At 33.2% G+C, this 21,067-nt stretch overlaps 3 protein-coding genes across 6 annotated transcripts; 1 reads left to right on the top strand and 2 right to left on the bottom strand.

Moving 5' to 3' along the window:
* Positions 1-72: 72 nt before the first annotated feature.
* Ube3a (ubiquitin protein ligase E3A) lies at positions 73-5,400 on the bottom strand. Its single transcript, XM_029312903.2, is given in 13 exon segments — positions 73-552; positions 627-862; positions 951-1,167; positions 1,246-1,523; positions 1,769-1,969; positions 2,045-2,344; positions 2,435-2,641; positions 2,753-2,895; positions 2,898-3,062; positions 3,271-3,636; positions 3,736-3,916; positions 4,010-4,145; positions 4,757-5,400. Coding segments are annotated over 13 exon segments (2,598 nt in total). The 5' UTR covers positions 4,804-5,400; the 3' UTR covers positions 73-431.
* On the top strand, positions 5,360-16,357 carry LOC114938813 (sodium- and chloride-dependent glycine transporter 1). 3 transcript variants are annotated; one of them, XM_029312910.2, is made up of 13 exons: positions 5,360-6,284; positions 6,629-6,946; positions 7,711-7,984; positions 9,103-9,218; positions 9,366-9,618; positions 9,727-9,885; positions 10,081-10,288; positions 10,481-10,652; positions 10,738-11,094; positions 11,234-11,443; positions 11,545-11,886; positions 11,968-12,208; positions 12,341-16,357. In XM_029312910.2, exons 4-13 carry the CDS (start codon positions 9,174-9,176, stop codon positions 12,505-12,507), a joined length of 2,154 nt encoding a protein of 717 aa, XP_029168743.1. In that variant the 5' UTR covers positions 5,360-6,284; positions 6,629-6,946; positions 7,711-7,984; positions 9,103-9,173; the 3' UTR covers positions 12,508-16,357. The 3 variants fall into 3 exon arrangements, with proteins under 3 accessions (XP_029168743.1, XP_029168741.1, XP_029168740.1); XM_029312908.2 differs by having other exon boundaries at positions 5,360-6,457; XM_029312907.2 differs by lacking the exons at positions 5,360-6,284; positions 6,629-6,946; positions 7,711-7,984 and adding an exon at positions 7,991-8,372.
* Positions 15,492-19,734, bottom strand: LOC114938709 (transmembrane reductase CYB561D2). 2 transcript variants are annotated; one of them, XM_029312761.2, is made up of 3 exons: positions 19,677-19,734; positions 16,940-17,134; positions 15,492-16,610 (listed from the first exon to the last, which is right to left on the bottom strand). In XM_029312761.2, exons 2-3 carry the CDS (start codon positions 17,096-17,098, stop codon positions 16,089-16,091), a joined length of 681 nt encoding a protein of 226 aa, XP_029168594.1. In that variant the 5' UTR covers positions 17,099-17,134; positions 19,677-19,734; the 3' UTR covers positions 15,492-16,088. The 2 variants fall into 2 exon arrangements, with proteins under 2 accessions (XP_029168594.1, XP_029168593.1); XM_029312760.2 differs by lacking the exon at positions 19,677-19,734 and adding an exon at positions 19,593-19,670.
* Positions 19,735-21,067: the final 1,333 nt, after the last annotated feature.

The raw sequence follows: 21,067 nt of genomic DNA, 5'->3' as shown, positions 1-21,067 counted from the left end.
TTTTCCGTATTTTTACACTCACATTCATCTTTTACACTTCTTCTCTCAATCGTTTCGAAATGGCTAATGAAATCAATCTTCATTATTTTTTACTTCAATAGAAAAAGTACACAGTATGGTACAAGCGATTCTTGCAATGGTGCAAGGATAGTTGTTAAGCACAGGTTATATCTGTTTTGTACAAAGGACTCAATCTCTCTCTTTGATTCGTTGAAATTTCTTTTAGAATGTTAGGAGCCTTTTGTTGTCGATTTGTATTGCAACAAGCAATGTTTCCACATTTTAAACATACTGACGTAATTTTCACTTATTACAATTGATACTTCCAAGTAGTATAGCTGCGATTACAATGGACAAAAGGAATTAAGTTTTATGTACTTCGAACATAATTCGAAAGACTGGGGAAGAGAGTGGGTCAATGCGCAGCATGCTCATAACATGCCAAAACCCTTTGAATAGTTGATTGCTTTCAATAAGCGATCTTGCAGTTTCTCTATCGTACTGTAATCCGGTAACAACAAAACATTAAAGCATGTGTGTGCTATTGGCAATCTGCAAATACACGTGTCAATTATATATGTTAATAATATAATTAATGAAATATAAAATAATGACCGTAACTTTACCTGTCGGAATCCGGACCATGTCTGGCAATAACCATTTTGAGCCTCGAAAGACCGCCGACTGGGACTCGGTCACTACCAGTGGTGAATTGAAGAAGTCTTCGTTGACTTTCGGGCGGTAAAGAATGCGCTACCCGCCAAAAGTTACGTACCGCTTCACTGTCAACGGTATAGCCGCCTTCGTACTCTGTAGCTGCTTCCAGCTCGGCGAAATCGAATATTTTGCTTCCGCAAACGAGCTGTGCGCGTATCAAATATATGTTGTGAGAATCATCGCTTGATATAACGTATTCATCGTTTACGCTATATCAACGATCATGATTGTACCTGCTCAATCTCCTCGGGTCGGAAGAGTAACGCGAGCGGGCTCTCATCTGTAACCATCTGGAAGCCACGTCTGAAGGCGTTAAATTGCCTCTCTACAGATTTGTTGAGCAAAAAATCCGCGTAGAGATCGGCAAATTCCTTTTTATTTCCCTGCGTAACGTATAGTTCGTCGCCGTTTTCTTTGAGCTCGTGGAACGATAACGATCCAAATACGTCTCTACAAAGTGAAGATGTAATGACAAGTTGAAGATGTTATGTCGCGTGATGTACACGATTCGATTATTTGAAGACATACCTGTAGCCCACTCGGAAAGTTTGCATAAATGTTTCTGGCATATCATCACCTGTATATTCCATTAATTCCTTCATTGTTCGATATAACGTCGGACTCCAATCTTCGAGATCCGCGAAAGCACCTTTTCTACCTAGTAATTTCCTATAAACCACCATTGGGAAACGTACATCCAGAATTACATTATTATAAATTGCTAAGCCAAGGACGATGCCTATTAGCGTGAATTGCGCGTCACTTTCAAACGACGTTGGATTGAACCATGTCATTTGCGTATCTTCCTGAAATGTAAAGATAATCATATTTCATACGAGTTAAATTACGACCACAAAAGGCAATTAAATCAGAGTAGCGATAGTGTAACTTTTCATAAAAAAAGTAGACATAAAAAGTGAAAAATTTCATTATGGAAATTAATAGTGAAATTAAACATTTTTCACATTTTAAAACAAACTTAATTCTTAAAAGACAAATAGAAAATAAAAAAAAGTATTTTAGCTTACTTAATTGTAAAGTGAAATCTGACCTGGGTTGTGAACATGCCATAATCAGGATTAAAGATTTCCTCTACAACTAGTTGAAAAAATTCTTTAGATACACCGCCTTCGTCGACACCTTGCTCTCCCTCAAATTCGACAACTAATTGCTTCTTCAAGTCAGATGGATTTTCCATCGCTACCATCTCCAATTCCACCAGTGCATCATCTATCAAATGATCCCTCCTCACCTGTTTAAATGAAATATATGTATATGTAACTCGTACATTGAAAATCTTTTCTATGATCTCATTGAATTAACAAACCTTCAATCTGAGATATGGATTGGTAGGTTGCCCGACAACAGTTTGTAAAAAACTCATACGTCGTTCGCTATACATTCTAATGCGATTATCGTAATATAAACCCAAAGTTTTAGTAGCTGGTGTAAGAACAAAAGCATAATTCATAAAGCTAAATTTCATCGGTTCTTCACTCTTGTAATAGGCAAAATCTTTGTCCATCTCTATGGCATCGCTCAGTGGTTCATTGTAGAAATCAGTAAATGGTATAAAAGGTTTACGTGCGTCTAATGCATTAATTCCTAATTCTGTCGCTAACGGATCCTGAAATAAATATTGTTTTTTTACTTATCGTATAAAAGCGATGTAATAAATATGTAGGGTTTTCTCTAAGAATATGAATGAAGAAGATACCTGAGGAATCTGTCCTGATATTGCCGATCGCGAAGCAGTTTTGTCACTGCTTGCTGATTCGGCCTCGTCGCCCAGTATTAGCTCCGGAGGATCTAATTCTCCAGCCAACATACTTGCATAGTATAGAATTTTCATAACTTTCGTAGGTGCGGTAATAGTATCCGCATCTTGGACGCAATAATCGCGCGTGAAAGAGCCTCCTATTACCTGTAACATAATATTAAATTTTTTTCAAAATTATAGGAAAAACTATAAAAAAAAAAAAAAGATTTTTTTGAAATCGATGTGAATGAGCATTGATAATGTTGAAAGACGCACCTTGACAGTTATGAGTTCTTGAAGTGCTTGCAGAAGATTTGGAAGCCGTGATTTGCAGTGCTTGGCCCAGACACGTGCCAACTTAGCCTGAGCCACTATCGGTAAACAACTCAATGCTTTGCATAACATATGAAGGGCCAGTCCAGATATTCGCTATTTCCGAGCATCGGAATTTCAAAGACAATGAGAAATACATTTAACAAACTGTCCATACTGTCCCAGCGTACTATGCGAAATACTCTCAGATCTAATTCTATGTCATCTGCCAAAGTGACTAATGCATTCACCAAAGCTGACTCAAATACTTCACCTAATTAAATTAAAATGATATATATTTATCAATGATATTATATAAATAATATCTTTATATAATTTTTAATAGTTATAAATTATACACTAACTACTGTTTTAAAAAATTGTTTTAAATAAAGAGACTAATTTTAATTAGATATATACCTATGTATGACAAATTAATTATATAATTAAATATATAAAAAAGGTAATATATTTTTTCACACCTGGAAGAGACCAAAGAGCTTCAAAAGCTCTACGAACGGATGGTAAATCGACACTAGTGTCGTCATTATTAGGAACTGTAGGCGACGGATCACTGCTATCTTCTTCTTTATCCTCTCCTTGAAGAGATCGTACCGCCTCTTTGTTTAAATCTGCAGGTGGCCTTAATAAAGTATCTGGTGCTCGTTCGAGAAGCGCCACCAAAGGAGAATTACTCTTCTCAGTCTTTTGAAAGCTGAGACTTAATGCCTTTCCAGAAGAAAACACCTCTCCCAAAGTACGAATTAATAAAGAATATGAATCTTCTGCTTTACATTTTTCTATAATATACAGAAGTTTAGCTTCTGTAAGATATGGCTCTTGTTTCCCTAATAAGAAATGAAAATGTATTAAATTTACTTGCATCTGCAAAGCATAATCTATTCCTTTGTATATTGTATCATTTGTAATTTAACTTCTCAAGATACCTTCGTCGGAGCTTGTAGGATTAACGCTTTTTACAGGTAGACTTTTAGCTAACGACGTTTGCCCTGGTTCTATAGTAGTCCGAGCGACTTTACTGGGTTGTGTACCATCGCAAAGTCTTGCTTCTTGCGAGAATAACTGTATTGCTTGAGCGGCTGCTTGATTTGGAGTAAGATTAGTAACCTAGTGAAAAGAATAAAATAAAATACATATGTAAGTAAATTGTTATCCAATTTTTACAATTTTTCTCTGAATAAATTAATTTTAAAATCATACTTTGCCACTCGAGGCACAATGTTGATTGTCACAATGAGGATTTCCACATCCATCCGTAAGTTGGTAAAAGTACCGTTCAATGAGCTTTTTTGCAGCTGCGCGCTTCATGTCGCTGCAAGGGCTCTCTGCTCTTACCCTATAAAAATGACAGATGTATATATAGAATATGTATAAGTCACATGGATATTTATGCCTTTCTTGCAAAATTTCGAAAAAATACAACACTGAGAAAATATTCGTGATAAGATTCTATGTATTGTAAAACTATAATGCTCATATATAGAATTCTAATTATATCGCTTTATGTCTATTTATATAAGTATATTTATTTTATATCACAATACGTAAGAGAGAAAGAAGAGAAACAAAATGTCTGCAAAGGATAAAGATCGCTCGAATTTTTGTTTTCATAATAAATGCAAAAGAGCTAAGTAAATTCGTTATCTCGAGGATTATATGTAATTTGTACATATATATATATATATATATATATATATATAATTCGCCAAGTTCGGATGACACAATGTCGTTGCACCAAAACAAAGCGTTAGGAATAGATTAATCTTGCGACTGTCGCGAATCTCACGACGAGGACATCAGATTAACGAGCGTGTTTAAAATTTCGTCGTGGTCGAGATAGAATTTTGGGCTTCGTGCACAAACGTCATCGCCGAGGATTCGGAAACATATTATTTCGGAAGCGGTTTGCGAGCGACACTAAGGCGAACGCAACGACTCTCGTGACACCTGGAAACGTGATCTTCTCCAGGGTCCCCCTGACTCTTGGCGCTCATAGACCGTAAATCGTCGGAATTTTGCCTGTTTACTCGGCGATCGTGATGACAGGAAGTTGAATCTTGCCACCGTGCTTGTCAACCACACTCCGCGACAAAAAAAAAAATATATATATATATATATATATGTTATATATATATATATATATATCGCTACACAGAATTATCAAGTCCTCGCAATTTAAGACTCTGACACTGGATGTCTTCTTCGAGCTCTCTGCACACAATTTTTCACAGAACGTGATGATCTTCACGGTCTTCGTCAGGAAGGAGGGAGTTAAAGGCCTGCCGAGAGCCAGAGGCGACAGGGAAACATGGGGGAATGAAAATAGGAGCGAGCCGTGGAGAGAAAGAGGGAGATAGATAGATGGAACTACGGGAGAGAGAGAAAGAGAGTCCGAGAGATGATTCGTCGATCTCGCGGAAGAAGGTACCGTGAGAAGTGCGGAGCGTTTTTAGAGGTTAGGGAAATCTCGACGGTTCGCGGAAATCGACGCGACTCGATCGACTCGCGAGGTAAGAAAAGATGACGCGCGGCCGAGAGGGCCGAGGGAGAGACGACCCGGCGATATTTTTTTTTTCTTTTTTTTTCCGCCTACTGACGTCTACCGTTTGCAATCAGCACCAACTCAACGGATCAGCCACGAGTTTTATCGCAGACACCACGACTCTCGATTAATCGCGACCGCGTGCGTAATCATGACGTAGCGATAAATCGATATATCGATATTTATTGTATTTTAAATCGGCCATTTTGACAAGTGATCTCTTTAAAGTGTATAACGATGAGCGCGTCCTGTCAAATTATTTGCGAATGGAACGTTTATTAGATACGCACACGCGATTTAGGCGAGTCGTACTTTTGACGTTTTATCGGGGTTGACAGCTGATCAGCTGATTGTCAGCGCCAGCGCCTCGATGTGATACTTATGACGTCTTTCGTGCCTCTCGAGAAAATATAGCCTATATACGGAGAAGGAAAGCCGTTAGATTATTTCTACTCGAGTATCAGATTAAACAAAGCGATAAATCGATATATCGATATTCATTGTATTTTAAATCGGCCATTTTGACAAGTGATCTCTTTAAAGTGTATAACGATGAGCGCGTCCTGTCAAATTATTTGCGAATGGAACGTTTATTAGATACGCACACGCGATTTAGGTGAGTCGTACTTTTGACGTTTTATCGGGGTTGACAGCTGATCAGCTGATTGTCAGCGCCAGCGCCTCGATGTGATACTTATGACGTCTTTCGTGCCTCTCGAGAAAATATAGCCTATATATACGGAGAAGGAAAGCCGTTAGATTATTTCTACTCGAGTATCAGATTAAACAAAGCGATAAATCGATATATCGATATTTATTGTATTTTAAATCGGCCATTTTGACAAGTGATCTCTTTAAAGTGTATAACGTTGAGCGCGTCCTGTCAAATTATTTGCGAATGGAACGTTTATTAGATACGCACACGCGATTTAGGTGAGTCGTACTTTTGACGTTTTATCGGGGTTGACAGCTGATCAGCTGATTGTCAGCGCCAGCGCCTCGATGTGATACTTATGACGTCTTTCGTGTCTCTCGAGAAAATATAGCCTATATACGGAGAAGGAAAGCCGTTAGATTATTTCTACTCGAGTATCAGATTAAACAAAGTAATTATACTTTAATACAACAGAAGTAAATGTTATTCATCAGAGTTTCTTCTAATAATCGTCGTTAATCATCGAAATTGTTTATTACTAGCGTCATATTATTTTTATATTTATGTGTGATTAATTTTGGTTAATTTTGTACGATAAATTGATATTTTTTTCTCCGAACAGGTTCTTTCTGAGCATACAATTGCGAATATCGCAGCATTTTCCTAAAAATCTCATACATATAAAATACATGTAAAATGACGAATATATGGGAAATACATATGCTGAAAGAGGAATGCTCACTCCAACATATTGTGCAGGGGAGAACAACAGTTTCTATTGATGGCAGTGACAATTACTCACCGGAAATTAATGAAAGGATGCGTCGACAACTTCCTGCGAGACGTCAAAGTTATACAGCAGCATTCAATACACGATTATACAAGGTTAAATGGAAAGTGAAATTAATAAAATGCTTTCCTTTTTCCATTCCTTTTCTGGGTAATATTATTAAACAATGATAATTAATTTATTAATTTATTAATTAGCTGATACTAGCTTTCTTTATCAATTAATTTAAGCATAATTGGAAGATAATTAAACTATGATTATTTCATAATATATTACTTTCCTAAAGTTTTTATAAATTTTTTGCAAAACATTTTTAACACATATATGATGTGCAGTTATACTTTAAAGAATAATTTCTCGTTTTACATATGAAAAAAATTAATTTTTAATACAAAAAAATTCTGATCTTTTTTCTCGTAATGTTAATTTACAATTTATACTAACTTATTTATGGATGGATAAAAGAATATTTAATGATAAAAGTAGTTTGATTATTAAAAACTATTTTGAACAAATTGATTTTTTCTTTACTGCAGAGAATAATTCCTTTTTTTACACATGAAAAAATGATTTTTTCTCTTATAATAGTTATATAAGTAAAATGTTAATCTAAAATTTCTACAAACTATGGATAAAAGAATATTTAACGATAAAAATATTAAATTGATATCTTATAATTCCTTCACTTCAAAGAATGATTTTTTCTTTTACATATAAAAAAATTAATTTTTAATTAATATAAAAAAATTGATCTTTTCTCTTGTAATGTTTATCAATAATGTTAATCTAAAATTTATACAAACTTTATGGATGGATAAAAAAATATTTAACGATGAAAGTAGTGATATTAAAAATGATATTGAACGAATTGATCCTTCCTTCATCTCTGATCGATCTCTTTTCTCGCTCGCAAGATGTTTATAGGTATATACATCCCTTTGGCCGAAGCCAAACCCGGCCGATGGAAATAAATGATGACATGCGATAGCACACTGAGAATAAAGTGACCCAAGTGAGGGAGAGGATGCAAGGTTTAGGATGGAACACAGCTCGCAGGAGCAGTAATATCGATCGATCGGAGTGGAGTTTGAGGCTCGCGACAGGTCTCGTGTCTGGGCGCGAAAGCGAGAGAGAATAGGGAAGTGGGAATGCAGGAGTGAGCGCGAACAGGAGTCGGGTCGCGGAGAGGTAAAGAGGGTTGCAAATAGAAATGCTCCCCTATAAGCAGACAGCCAGATAGGCCGGCGAGTTGCCCGGGCACGGATCGCTCATTCTTCAATCAATTTTCCATCACATCTGTTTGCACATCTCTTCAATTTCCCGACCCTTCTCCTTCTTTCGTTTTCCTTTGCGCGATCGTAGGCCTACCAAGAGCGTGACCTTGACATTTATATAGTGACAGTGCAAGTCTGACCTTGGTAAGAATTCTCTGTTAAGGCCGATAGGGGTAGATCGATATTGTCAATCATCAGCTGATTTTACCGGCAAACTCATCTGTATTTCAGCAAACTTGAATGAATGGATGTATGAATGCGCGTGATTTGACGTTGATAAAGACGCTGATAAAGTGACATATGTAAGTGACAGTTGAATGATAGACACGCGAATTGAAATTTAAATTCAGATTTGCCTCATTGACATTATTCAATTTTCAGTTTAATTTAAATATAATATTTTCTCTTTTCGTATTATTTATATTATCAAATGTCAATTGGGAAAAATATCATTAATCGATTCAAATTCAATTTTATAATTTATAATTAGTTTTTTACATTAATGGAAAAACAAGTATATGTAAAATTATAAATATTTATAATTGAATGAAAAAATAATGTTACTGTGTAATTTTTAGATTCATATATTATTTCAGTTTATGAAAAGGTGTTGTATGAAAAGATCGAATTTCACAGTAAGACCGATTACGTCATTGCGCTAGCGCAATGTATCTATCTCCATCTCTCTAGTGCTAATCCGATCATAATTTAATTAGAACGCGAATAATTATTATTCAATAATATTGCGAATTTTGGATGGAAAATTACGGGATTGCAAATATTTTGTCCAGAAGAAAAAAGATGTTCGTTTTTATTGCATCTTTTTGCATTTTTTAAACTAAAATATAAAATAGTTTATATATCTTTAATTAACTGTATCTTTTTAATTATAAACATAACGATGGAAGAATATAATTTAATGTAGCAGTAAAAGGTTTTTATGTATAGAAAAATCCGAGGAAAAATATATAGAATGTTCGTTTCATCAAAAAAAGCTAATTAGTACAATTAATCATTGAATTTTAATTATAGGTCCGATTCGGCTATGAGAAAACGAATAAACGATTGATGTTAGGCAGTGGGAGATAACATCGATGTAGAAAATGGAAGACACATCCTCGAGAATACGTCCTTACTTGGACTGGGATGTAAGTCAGAGATTTATATTGATTTTCTGTATATACACATCGAGTAGTCTCTCATATACATATATATTTTACAAACATAAATCTCGTAAAATTATTTAATAGAACTAATAGATATAAGAAAAAAAATAATGACGTTTTTTTCAACAGAACGAAGACAAATACTCTGTGGCGAATAGTCAAGCGCCCTTGGAGGACGCTGAAGATGATCATCCGGAGCGTGGAACCTGGACGGGAAAATTTGATTTTCTATTATCCCTTCTGGGGTACAGCGTGGGCCTGGGAAATGTCTGGAGATTTCCGTATCTCTGCTACTCAAACGGCGGCGGTGCTTTTCTGATACCGTTCACCGTGATGCTCGTCATCGCTGGATTACCTCTCATGTTCATGGAACTTTCTTTAGGTAGAACGAAATAGTGATCGAATACTTTGCGACAACACGAATTTGATATTGTGAATTATTTCATGTTTTGCAACCATGATATCGTTCTGTTTTTGTTTTATTTCACAGGACAGTATGCCAGTCTTGGACCAGTGGCAGCTTACAAACAGTTTTGCCCCTTACTTCGTGGTTTAGGATACGGAATGGTCCTTGTTAGTTTCGTCGTCATGCTCTATTATAATTTAATCATCGCCTGGACGCTATATTACATGTTCGCCTCAGTTCTTGGTAAATATAATTATTTTGATATGCAGAATATTTTATGCATAATCTGATTTTATTTTTAAGATTGATAAATTCTCTGATAAATCAAATTATATTAATATTGATACTTTTTTAATGAATAATATCTATGTTAATATCAGAGTTGTAAACAATTTAAACAATTTTTTAAAGGTTTTTTTATTTAAATTTCTTGCACAGGTGGTTGGGAATTACCCTGGAGTAAATGTGAAAAAGAGTGGAGCACCAAGGATTGTTTTATGCCAGACGCTGCTGAGGCTTGCGCTTCTCAAAACGTTTCTTACTTCAAAGGAAAATGCCTCAATTCAACTCAAATGACTGCGATGGGTTTAATTGTCGAGAACATGACTAGTGTAATCAAAAGACCGCCAGCTGAGGAATATTTTCAGTAATGACATACATCATATAAATTATTATATTTTTTGGCGCTTGATTTGATTTATTTGATCGATGTCTTATCATTAAATTATGAATTTAATTCTTTATTTGCATATTACAGTTATTATCTTGCTTTTCGTTGATATGTTTTATCTCTTATGAATTGTATTAATTTTTTATATAAAATTTTTTGCGTTTCTAGGAATCATGTATTAGGAATTAGTAGTGGGATCGAAGAAACGGGATCAATTCGACCATTCATGGCAGCATGTCTTTTTTTGGCATGGATTATTGTATTTCTTTGTCTGAGCAAAGGCGTTCAAAGCTCAGGCAAAGTCGTTTACTTCACCGCTCTTTTCCCATACGTCGTTCTGGTAATTAATCCGTAATAATAATTAAATATATGATTAATAGGAATTTAGCATTTTTTTACGAAACAATTATATATTTTTGTCGCAGGTCATCCTTTTTATTCGTGGAATTTTACTTCCTGGCGCTAACGAAGGGATACTTTTTTATCTGACTCCCGATTGGAGAAGATTAATGTCCGCCAAAGTGTGGGGAGATGCTGCGGTACAGATCTTTTTCGCTTTGAGTCCAGCCTGGGGAGGTTTGATCACTTTAAGCTCGTACAATAAATTCACCAACAACTGTTACAAAGACTCTTTGATTGTGGCAATCAGTAATATCGGGACTTCCTTCTTCGCCGGCCTGGTCATCTTCTCGGTGATTGGTTTCCTGGCTTATGAACTCGATGTACCAGTGGCGTCAGTGGTAGATGAAGGTGCTGGTTTGGCGTTTATTGTTTATCCGGAGGTAATTATGCATTTAGATCTTAATTTAATATAGGAGCTTTTATGTCAGCTTTTCTATCAGCTCTTACATACGTCATATTTATATTCAAATATGTATGTTTCAAAATCATCGAAAAACTTTTTTATGTGACTATTCGTAGGTTGTGACGCGTCTGCCGATTGCACCCGTTTGGTCGCTACTGTTCTTCATCATGCTGCTCACCTTGGGTCTCGATTCGCAATTCGCTCTGATGGAAACTGTTACTACGGCGATACTCGACGGCATCCCTACATTGAGAAATTATAAAATTTGGGTCGTTCTAGGAACTGCAGTGATCGGCTACATCGGTGGCGTCATTTTCACCACCAACGTGAGTTTCGTCTAGTTTCTGTTCCTCGAAGATATAAAGATGAGAAATTATTCTAGGTTTTTGACACATACTATTGAAATGACTTAGCTTTTTTTTCATAGGCCGGTATGTACTGGTTGCAATTAATGGACAAGTATGCTGCCAATTGGTCCGTTTTGTTGATCGCAATTAGCGAATGCATTCTCGTGGCATGGATATACGGAGCGGATCGTTTTCTGGACGATGTTCAACAGATGATCGGGCCTCGAGGTCGTTTATGGAGATTTTTCTGGACGTGGATGTGGAAAGTTATCACACCTGCTGCATTATTCTTCATCCTTTGCTTCAATTGGGTGAAATACGAACCGGTGAAATATGGAACTTACATTTATCCAAAATGGGCGGATGTATTAGGCTGGGTTATCACTATGCTTCCCGTTTTAGTTATTATCGGTTTAGCTATAGTAAGTTGTAAGACAATCTTTTTATTTGAACATATTATAGCAATGATAAATATATTCTATATGACAGATGACAATTTATAGGTTCAGCTAAAAGGGCAGCGTGTGCAATCATCAGCTTACGATGACGATGACGAAGACGACGATGATGACGACGAGCACAGCAATAACAGCGAGTCTTACGCAAAAGCAAAGAAAGGAAATGGCAAAAATAAAAGTGTATGGAATCGTATAAAAGTATTGTTACAACCAACATCCAACTGGGGTCCGGCATCGCGAAGTTTTTTGACATCTTCCAGAACTTTGACTCGTACGCCCTCCTCAGGTAACGATTTTGCTCGTCATTTCAAACGTTAATGATCACGAACATCGAATTATTTAATATTATTATATTTATATATAATAATTAATATTTATAATTATTATATTAATTAATATTTAATTCGTATCGTCAAAGCACCCCCTGGAACGTATGACTCGGTACGAGATACGATTATTTTGGTGAATGGTCAACCGATGATCGTACAACCGCCCAGCGTCGTCACTACTACTCAGAAACTTCCCGGACCATCAATTCTTAAGAACTCTAGTAAAACTGATTTAATTACTTCGCAGCAGGTATGATATAACACATTTATATTACATACAATAACAAAATCTTAGAATAACTTTAACAAAGAAACAGTATGTCCACTGTTAGGTGCACTGTTAGGATTCGATAGTGTTAAGTTAATCTAATCGAATTGGACAAGTATTCTCACATAATGTTGACAATCTATTACGATTTTTTATCAATATGATGAGAATTATTTTATTGTATTTTATTCAATTCTTTTTATAAAAAAAAAAACATTTTTAATTATAATTTTTTAATATATTCTACCAAAAATTATTTTTATTGGATCTAATTCTTACAACTGATCGATTGTTCAAGAAATAAGTCTTTTATTAAATATGTAGGCTCTTACAAATTTTTTATTCTCTTTGGAATAATTTATAATATTGCTAAACATTTTTTGTGAAGATGAGTAAACTTATTAATGAAATTAATTAACATTAAAAATTCTCGGCCAAAATGTGCCCAAAAGATGTTATAAGAATCTATATAAAATTAGTTAGCAAAAAGAAATTGAAAAGGATGCGACATTGTTGTATCATTTAAGTATGCCAGGGTATCACAATGATTGTTTTGTAATTATAGATAAATATTTATTTGCTAAAATTGTTGATTATTTTAATTATTCAATGGAATAGAGAGTTATATTTATGTATGACTTATTATACATGAAAACGAATTTATGATATATTTAGATAGCAGAGAGATGAAATTGTTAAAGATAAAAGTAACCAGCGAATGCAAAAAAGAAGCCGAGGAGAAAATTTAATGTATGGTATACTAATCTTTTATAGTAAATGTTGAAAGTCTCTAATATCTATATTGGTATGTACCTTTTCAATGTGTAAAAGTTTTCAGGGATATAGATTATATAGATTATTTATATATATAGCTATTTTGGATATGCAGTGAAAGATGATAATGAATGAAGAAATAGACAAGAAAGTATAAGATGTATTAATTATTAATTAGGAAATTTGTGTGAAAGAAGCTAATATAAGCTTATTGACAAAGTGCATATTATAGTAGTACAATTAGAAACAAATTTATTTTTATTTTTATTTTTTTATGCGAAATATTTTTCGAACAATATTAGTCTAGCAAAATGTTGTATATCAAAACCATTACTATTATAGTTAACAAGAACTACCGATGCCTTGAGATAATTTTTTTTTTTTCAAGGAAGAATCGATTCCGAATGAGTCAAAAATCATAAATAAAAAGAGTGGCTTTAGTTCTAAATCTAGATTTGCAGATATGAGAGAGTATGGATATATCGATATATCCGAATTATCCAAAACGTGTCTTGTTCAGATTACTACTTTTGTGACTTTTACCGTTTTGTGATTCTGAGAAAGTATCGACATTTCATAAAAACTTTCATCTTTCTACTATCTCATTTTTTAACTATTGAATCATAAAAGTGAAACATGAGCTGCTTAAAATGACAGATGAATAAAAAAATCAAATCTCTTTGTAACTGAAATCAAAAACTATTACAAAATTAGAAACCGAAAAAGATTTTAGAAAAATGTGGCGAAAGTAAATAAAAAATAAATTTAAATAATTCTATTAAATGCTAAAAGACAGTCTCCAAATTATATAATTAATATTAATAACGTTTTGATTGCAATATTAAATAATTGTGAATTTTGCACTTTAGACACATTATACACGTTTGTAAACATACAAACATGAAAGTAAAAGAAAAAAGAATGCGCTTTCACAAGCTCTGCACTTCGAGAAAGTTATAGCCAATATGTTAAACTATGAAAGTGCCGTTAGATCTACGATTGCTTCTCTCCTTGAATCAATCTCCCATCAAACTAGGAGTTAAATGTTTAATAATATTAATGTTTTTAGACTGTACACGAAAGTTACCTGATGTGTAAATGGCGCGGCCTTCAATGATTATTAAAAGTATATATATTGCACGCCATGTAAAAAATAATGATAATTAATAATTAATGTTAGTTACTGGTTCTCTTAAACCGGCCAAGTCAAACGGTTGACTGTTCTAATAATATAAGTAGGATTAAGAGCAATGACGCATTGCAAACAGTAACAATGTGTCGATAATACAATATTAACACGGGAATATTGAACACGATTGAGTTATTTTGGGGAAAATAATTTAGAATCTAATAAAATAAATACTAAAAAAATCCGCACTTTACACGATATTTCTGTTCTAAAAATTAATTTTACAAAATAGATAAATTGAAGTAAAGAAAAAAAAATGTATTCTCTATAAATAGTCAATTTGATTGAGTTATTTTGGGGAAATAAATTTAGAATCTAAAAAAAGAAATATACTAAAAAAAGTCCAATTTTTTCAACAGATAAATTGAAATAAATAAAAGAAAAGACAGTCTATTTTTCTATTTTACACTTGTCAAGTATACTTGAAAAAATTGTTATTATCGCACGATGTTACGGTTTTAATTACAGTGTCATTATGAGCAACCAGTAGAGCGAACAGTACAAAATAATGTGTCCTAATATACGTAATAATGAAACATGAAAAAGGAGCTTTTCTCTCGTTTTTAAGAGAAGCTTCTTTTTTAATGGAACAAAAAATAAGTAAAAAAAAGGAGCTTCTATCCTATTCGAAGATAGATTCGCGTGAAGAAAAATGTGTCTCTGCGATTAGTTGATTATTTTTAATATAACTATTTTCTGTAAGAAAGCGATTTTATCGTAGAACTGATAAGTATTGATGTTTTAATGTAACACAGTTAAATTAGTATAAATAGTATACTATCAAGACACACTGATGCCTTGAATAAATGTGTACACAAGGAAGAGATTTCAACAAACAGACAGCAAAACACAAAATAAAAATGATTCTGTCCTGAAGACAAGCGAGGCTGTATATCTATATATATGTGTGTTTAAATATTGTTGGATAATCTTCCTTATTAAACAATTTTATGGAAGTAAAAGGAGAGGGGAAGGGGGAGGAGAGACTGAATCTTTCAGACAAAAATAATTTACAGTTGAGAAAAGTTGTTGTTAATATGTGAATCAAAGTATAATATAAATAGCATATATAAAGATATGAAAATATCAAATAAATACATTGTGTTATATATATTATATATGTACATTGTATTATGAAAAAAAAAAAATATATATATATATATAGCACACTCGCAAATATGTTGTACACATATACGTATATGTGTAAAATAATGTATGATAAATGTATACGATGCGTGTGTAATCAATAAAGTATTGTTATACATGTGTAATGCCAGCGATGCGCTAATCGAATCTTTGTCGACGGTTCATTATTCAGAACAATAATTCTTTTTTCACTATTCAGAACAATAATGAACAACATTTCCCTGGATCGAGATCGGTGAGACGTACAACATTCAGCTAACAAGATTAGTTCTATGATCTTTGGCTTCTCGCTACTACTCCATTGGGCATTTTACGAAGATTACAAGAGAAAACAAGACCCCAACTTTTTATATAGTTAATTTTTCGATATAATTCGATTATTCAAAGGTGTATCTTGCTTCTCTCGGAGCGACGACTTCTCGTACTTGATGGTTTTTCTCTCAAGGCGAGACTCTGTCGCTTACGTTTCGCTCGAGGGTGGTCCAAATACGACTCTGCACCTGGAGAAAGTCCCCAATATCGGTTTTACGAGGATTAAGAAGCCCGCGAAGAATAAGGAAGCGAAGACCAAGTCTCTTCCTGTCTCGGTGCCGGGCCACCAGTGGGAGTAGGTCCCATTGATGAGGGTCGCCAGCAAAAGTACAAGTATGCCGATGCCGCCGCAGGCATGAGCGACCTTGACGAGCACCGGTCTTACACGGGGATATATCCATACCGTGTTATTCGCCAGGATTCCGAAAGACGCGGTCAGGAAGGACAGGATAATCGTTACCAAGCCCAATTGCGCGTGAGTGGTGGCGAAATGCGCTTTGTTGTGATTGACCTTGTTGACGATGATGATGATGAAACCGATCCCGATGATGCTTAGACCTATTGTATGCAAAATCCAGTGTATCGTCACTCGGCTACGTCTAGGTAGCTTCGAAGCAATATATGCTTCACCGGAGACACTGAAGACAGCTTCTGTGACCAGAAGACCGACCTGCAATGCAGAAGAAGATGAAGTATCGGGAATTTTTTATTTCTCAGATAGCAAGGATCTTGATAAAACTCTTTTATAGAAGATTAAAAAACAAGATTCTTAAAATCATGTTTATTTACAAGTTTTATATCAATAAATAATAGAACATTAAAAAACTAGGAATCTGATTACGACTGCTCTATAAAAACTTATATATTTATATATGGTTTTGTTAATTTTTACACAATTTTATCAAACTGTGCATTTGTAAAATCATAAAATTGTAAAATATGATTTGAAACTGTCAAGTCTTTTATGATTTCTTTTATAGAAGCTTTGTTGACACTTACTCCAATAGACATGCAAATCGGATGCCAAGAGAAGAAATGGTAGTTGCTAAAGGCAAGCACCAGGATATATATCACAGGAGCTACGAGTAGAAAATGCGTCAGGATCGAAAAACCGATCGTAATCCCGCTCGGAGATCCTTTGGTACCTTCGGTGCTCATGTCGAGGAGTAAGCGATCAAGTTTTTTGAAGGAAACCTGAAGGAAAGAAAAGAAAAAATCCGTGAAGAAGTATGAATAAAGTTGGATTTTCATCTATAAACAAACGTAGAGGAAGAATGAAAATAAAGAAGGTAAATTCAATCTTTATGAAATAAAGCAAAATAAATTCTTTTAAATTTCTACTATAAAAAAAATGTATTAAAAAAATCCTCTGAACTTTTCCCTTCTTCATATAAGACAATTATTATTATTTTTAATTAATATTTTACTATAATTGTCTCTATTTTATTCTATATAAAATATTGTTTACAAGAAGTTTTTAATAAATGTAGGGTTTGGAAGCAATTTAAGTCTACACTGCCCATAAGCATAAAGTTCTATGGAAGCCGTGAACATCTTTTTACGTAATTCCTCGTAATTATTACGAGCCTTTGAATGCACGGTGCATGATTCATCCTTAATTGAGTGGCAAGATTTCTCGCGTTTCAACACATATCTGTCATTTCTATTCTTGTTATCTCTCAATTTTGTTTATCTGGATTTAAATTTTATGTATGTATTAATAATGTAAACATAAAGCTTAAACATATAAACGTATTTATAAATGCGTTTATACGAATGATAATTTTTTTTATCTATCATATATGCAAAACTTATCAATTACGAGGCATAATTATATTCAAATCATATAATTTATCAAATGGAAAATCTTTCTTACGATTCCGGATATCATTTTGAGAAGTAATTTTATTATAATTTTATTATTATATTATAATACTTTATTACGATATAAAATATATATAAAATGCATGATATAAAACATGTGTTAAATTAATGGAAAGAGTTTTATGCTTATATCAGGGACCGACATTTGCTGTGTTTTCAAGGTAAAAATACGCGATGAGTTAAACACAATGGCCACTTATTATAAGTAATAAGATCATGGCTCATCTTGTTAAGTGATAAAATCCAAACCCTGAGATGGAATTTATTTTGTTAATGATTCAATAATTATCGATAAGAGAGAAGCATGTATTGAGTAATGATATAAAAATGCCACTCGATCTGCACTGTGCAATCGTTATGAATATATTTGCAACGTTTTTACATTCCGACAGCTACATAAATTTTAAAATTCAAGATAAAAAAAGATAATATTATATCTGGAAAACTCTTTTCTGTTTTATTCAAATTATATCCATCTTTCAATATAGCAGACCGATTTGAAAAGAATTGACAGATTTGTGTTTTTTTAAATGTAATTAATAAATAATGGAAAAACAAAATTAATAATTTTTTGTTAGTCTAACTAGTTTATAAAATTGATATTTTTATTAATGAAAATAAAATGTTTGAATATTAAGAATTAGTAAATAACTAGCATGAAATAAAGAAAACATTTTTTTTTAATTAAACATTTCTCTAAATATGAAACATATCGTTTTAGCATGATGAAAAAGATAAGGAAAGAAGAAAATATGTAGCATAAAATTATTAAATTATTTATACCTAATTTTTGAAAATACTTTTCTCGTGCGGGAATATCACAAAGGGAAATATTTGTTTTGTTTTATATAAGCTTATTGTATAATCTGTGTTTTTATTTACATATGGATGAATCATATTTTTTGCAGCAAAGAGATTTAGTATATATACAAAAGCTAAAAGATAAATTTTTCAATAAAAGCAATATGTAATTTGTATTTATATAACATAAAATAAAAATTTTAAACATCTTAATTAACACATTATTTGTGCGGTTATAAAAATTTGTACAGCTATATCTATTCAATTTGTTTATATTTATATATATAAAACGTTTTACCTTTAAATCAATATTTTCACAAATAAGAGAAACTTTTAAATATGAATCGAGTAATATTATTAATGCATATTCTTTAATACAATGTATATAATTTCTAATTTTTATAATATATAATATATAACGTCATTTAAAAGCAATAATGATAAACAGTTGAAGTGATATTTTAAGCATTTGCACTCTTCAAATCGTGTGCGATATAATCTTCATGTAGCGATTTTTTTAAGTATATTTATCAACGAGATACCTAGCATAAAAATGTTACGAACACTGTTTCATTTTAATTGCAAATATTTTATATATACATAAACTCAGTATTTTTTAACAAACATTTGACTCGTACAATCTTTTCCATAATTTCCTTTTATTTTTCAATATTAAATTTAAGTATTTAATTGATTTAATTTTTAAAATATATTTAATTAATTTGATTCATTGATTAATTTTATTAAAGCAAAACAGATTGAAAAGAAAAAGTAAGATTTTATTAATTTTTAATATTTCTTTAAATTAAGGAACCTGTTATTTATTATTTCAAAAATTTCAAAATAATCAAAAGTGCTCTCACAAGTATATATATCACAAAATATCGTTTGATAAGTTCTTATTCTCTTTTTTTTTGCCCGACAGTTTAATAATATATAACGAAGTATTAATGAAGTATTTATTCACCATAATTCTTTGACTTTACAGGAGATTAATACTCTTGGACAATTTATAAGTCGAAAGTTGTCGATATGTATCTCTTCGACTCACCGCGAGCACCGTTCGACTGCCACATATAAAGTTGACGCTTAAAGAAGAAAACAATGTTCTTGGAGAGAGAGAAAATAAAGCCAGGTAAAAAATCCACTTTCGAACACCTCGTATCCGCGTGGGGACGAATCTCCGCGCGCGCGTCCGCGATGCGACTGAGCGTCTGGGTCTGGAATATGGCGATCTGGGTTGTGGATCCCTGGATCTTTCATTATCGTGGCGTCGGTGGCCGATGAGGAAACATTGCCGACTCGGCTTGGCAGTGTCGGAGTACAAGGCGTGCCTCGGCGGGCCCAATTTGCGGTCGGGAGATTTCTCTTCAGGTTCCTCTTCATCTTTATATTAAGTCTTGATTGCTTAGAAAAGAAATGTTTTCTCGAATTTCATCATTTGCTAAAAATGTAACTCTTGCAGATGAATAAACGACGAGTGCGGAGAAGAAAGAATTGTTGGAGTCATATACGTGACTTCGCCGAGGGTTCGAGAAGATGGTATTCCGATATTGCGACCTTGGTGCGAGCAGGCACGCAACGCACGCATACGTTCCGATCGCATAAGCATCTCGTAAGGCGCAAGTATGCACGCTCCATAAATTTACAAGGCATCTGTGCATAATGCAGTCGAAGAAACCAAGGGAGAGATGCGCTTTATAACTTCTCAGCCACGACTGACGTATATCTTTAAATATTTTCTCCGAGTTGCGAATCATTCCCTATCTTTAAAGAGATAATCTACCATCATTAGATATATTTGTTTTGTATAAAATTTAAAAAAAATATATTTTTGCTAGATATTTTGTTAACACTGATTACAATGATATTCTTTCTTCTATGATGCGCACTCGAATGTTTTTAATATAATTTACGTAATTTGTTATTCAACGTAAAAAAATTACAAGTCATGTGTGCGTCTTTTCATGCTAGCTTGTATATGTACCAGCTGATTAGGAGAACAATTAGAAGCTGTCAGATAACTTACTATGAATTATTGCCTCTTTCACAAGACACGAAGAATGGGTTTAGCCCATTGATTCTACTGTAAACACTGCGATATATTTAGTAACTGGCGCGATAATATCGTGTACGTTGCTGAGAATTAATACCCTTGAATTTCAGTAATAATTTCAGTTCATTTTTCTTCAATTTTCTAAATTGAATAAATGCGCTTTTTTAATTTAATATACTGTAATTTTACATGCAGTCTCTCTCAAAGATTAATTAATAAAATTATTGATACAATTTCTTCAATTTGCATTATATCGATTTAAATATCGAAAATTTACGTATGAGGTTTCAAAATGTTTTTAATACGGCGTTGTAAATATTACTTTTTTATACTATTATCTATAATTATATTACACACACACACACACACATACATGTAAGTCAAAT

Source organism: Nylanderia fulva, unplaced genomic scaffold, assembly GCF_048542155.1.
Source record: "Nylanderia fulva isolate GAGA-0341 unplaced genomic scaffold, ASM4854215v1 Scaffold48, whole genome shotgun sequence".
Taxonomy (NCBI): Eukaryota; Metazoa; Arthropoda; class Insecta; order Hymenoptera; family Formicidae; genus Nylanderia; species Nylanderia fulva.
This window is presented reverse-complemented; position numbering and strand designations above follow the sequence as displayed.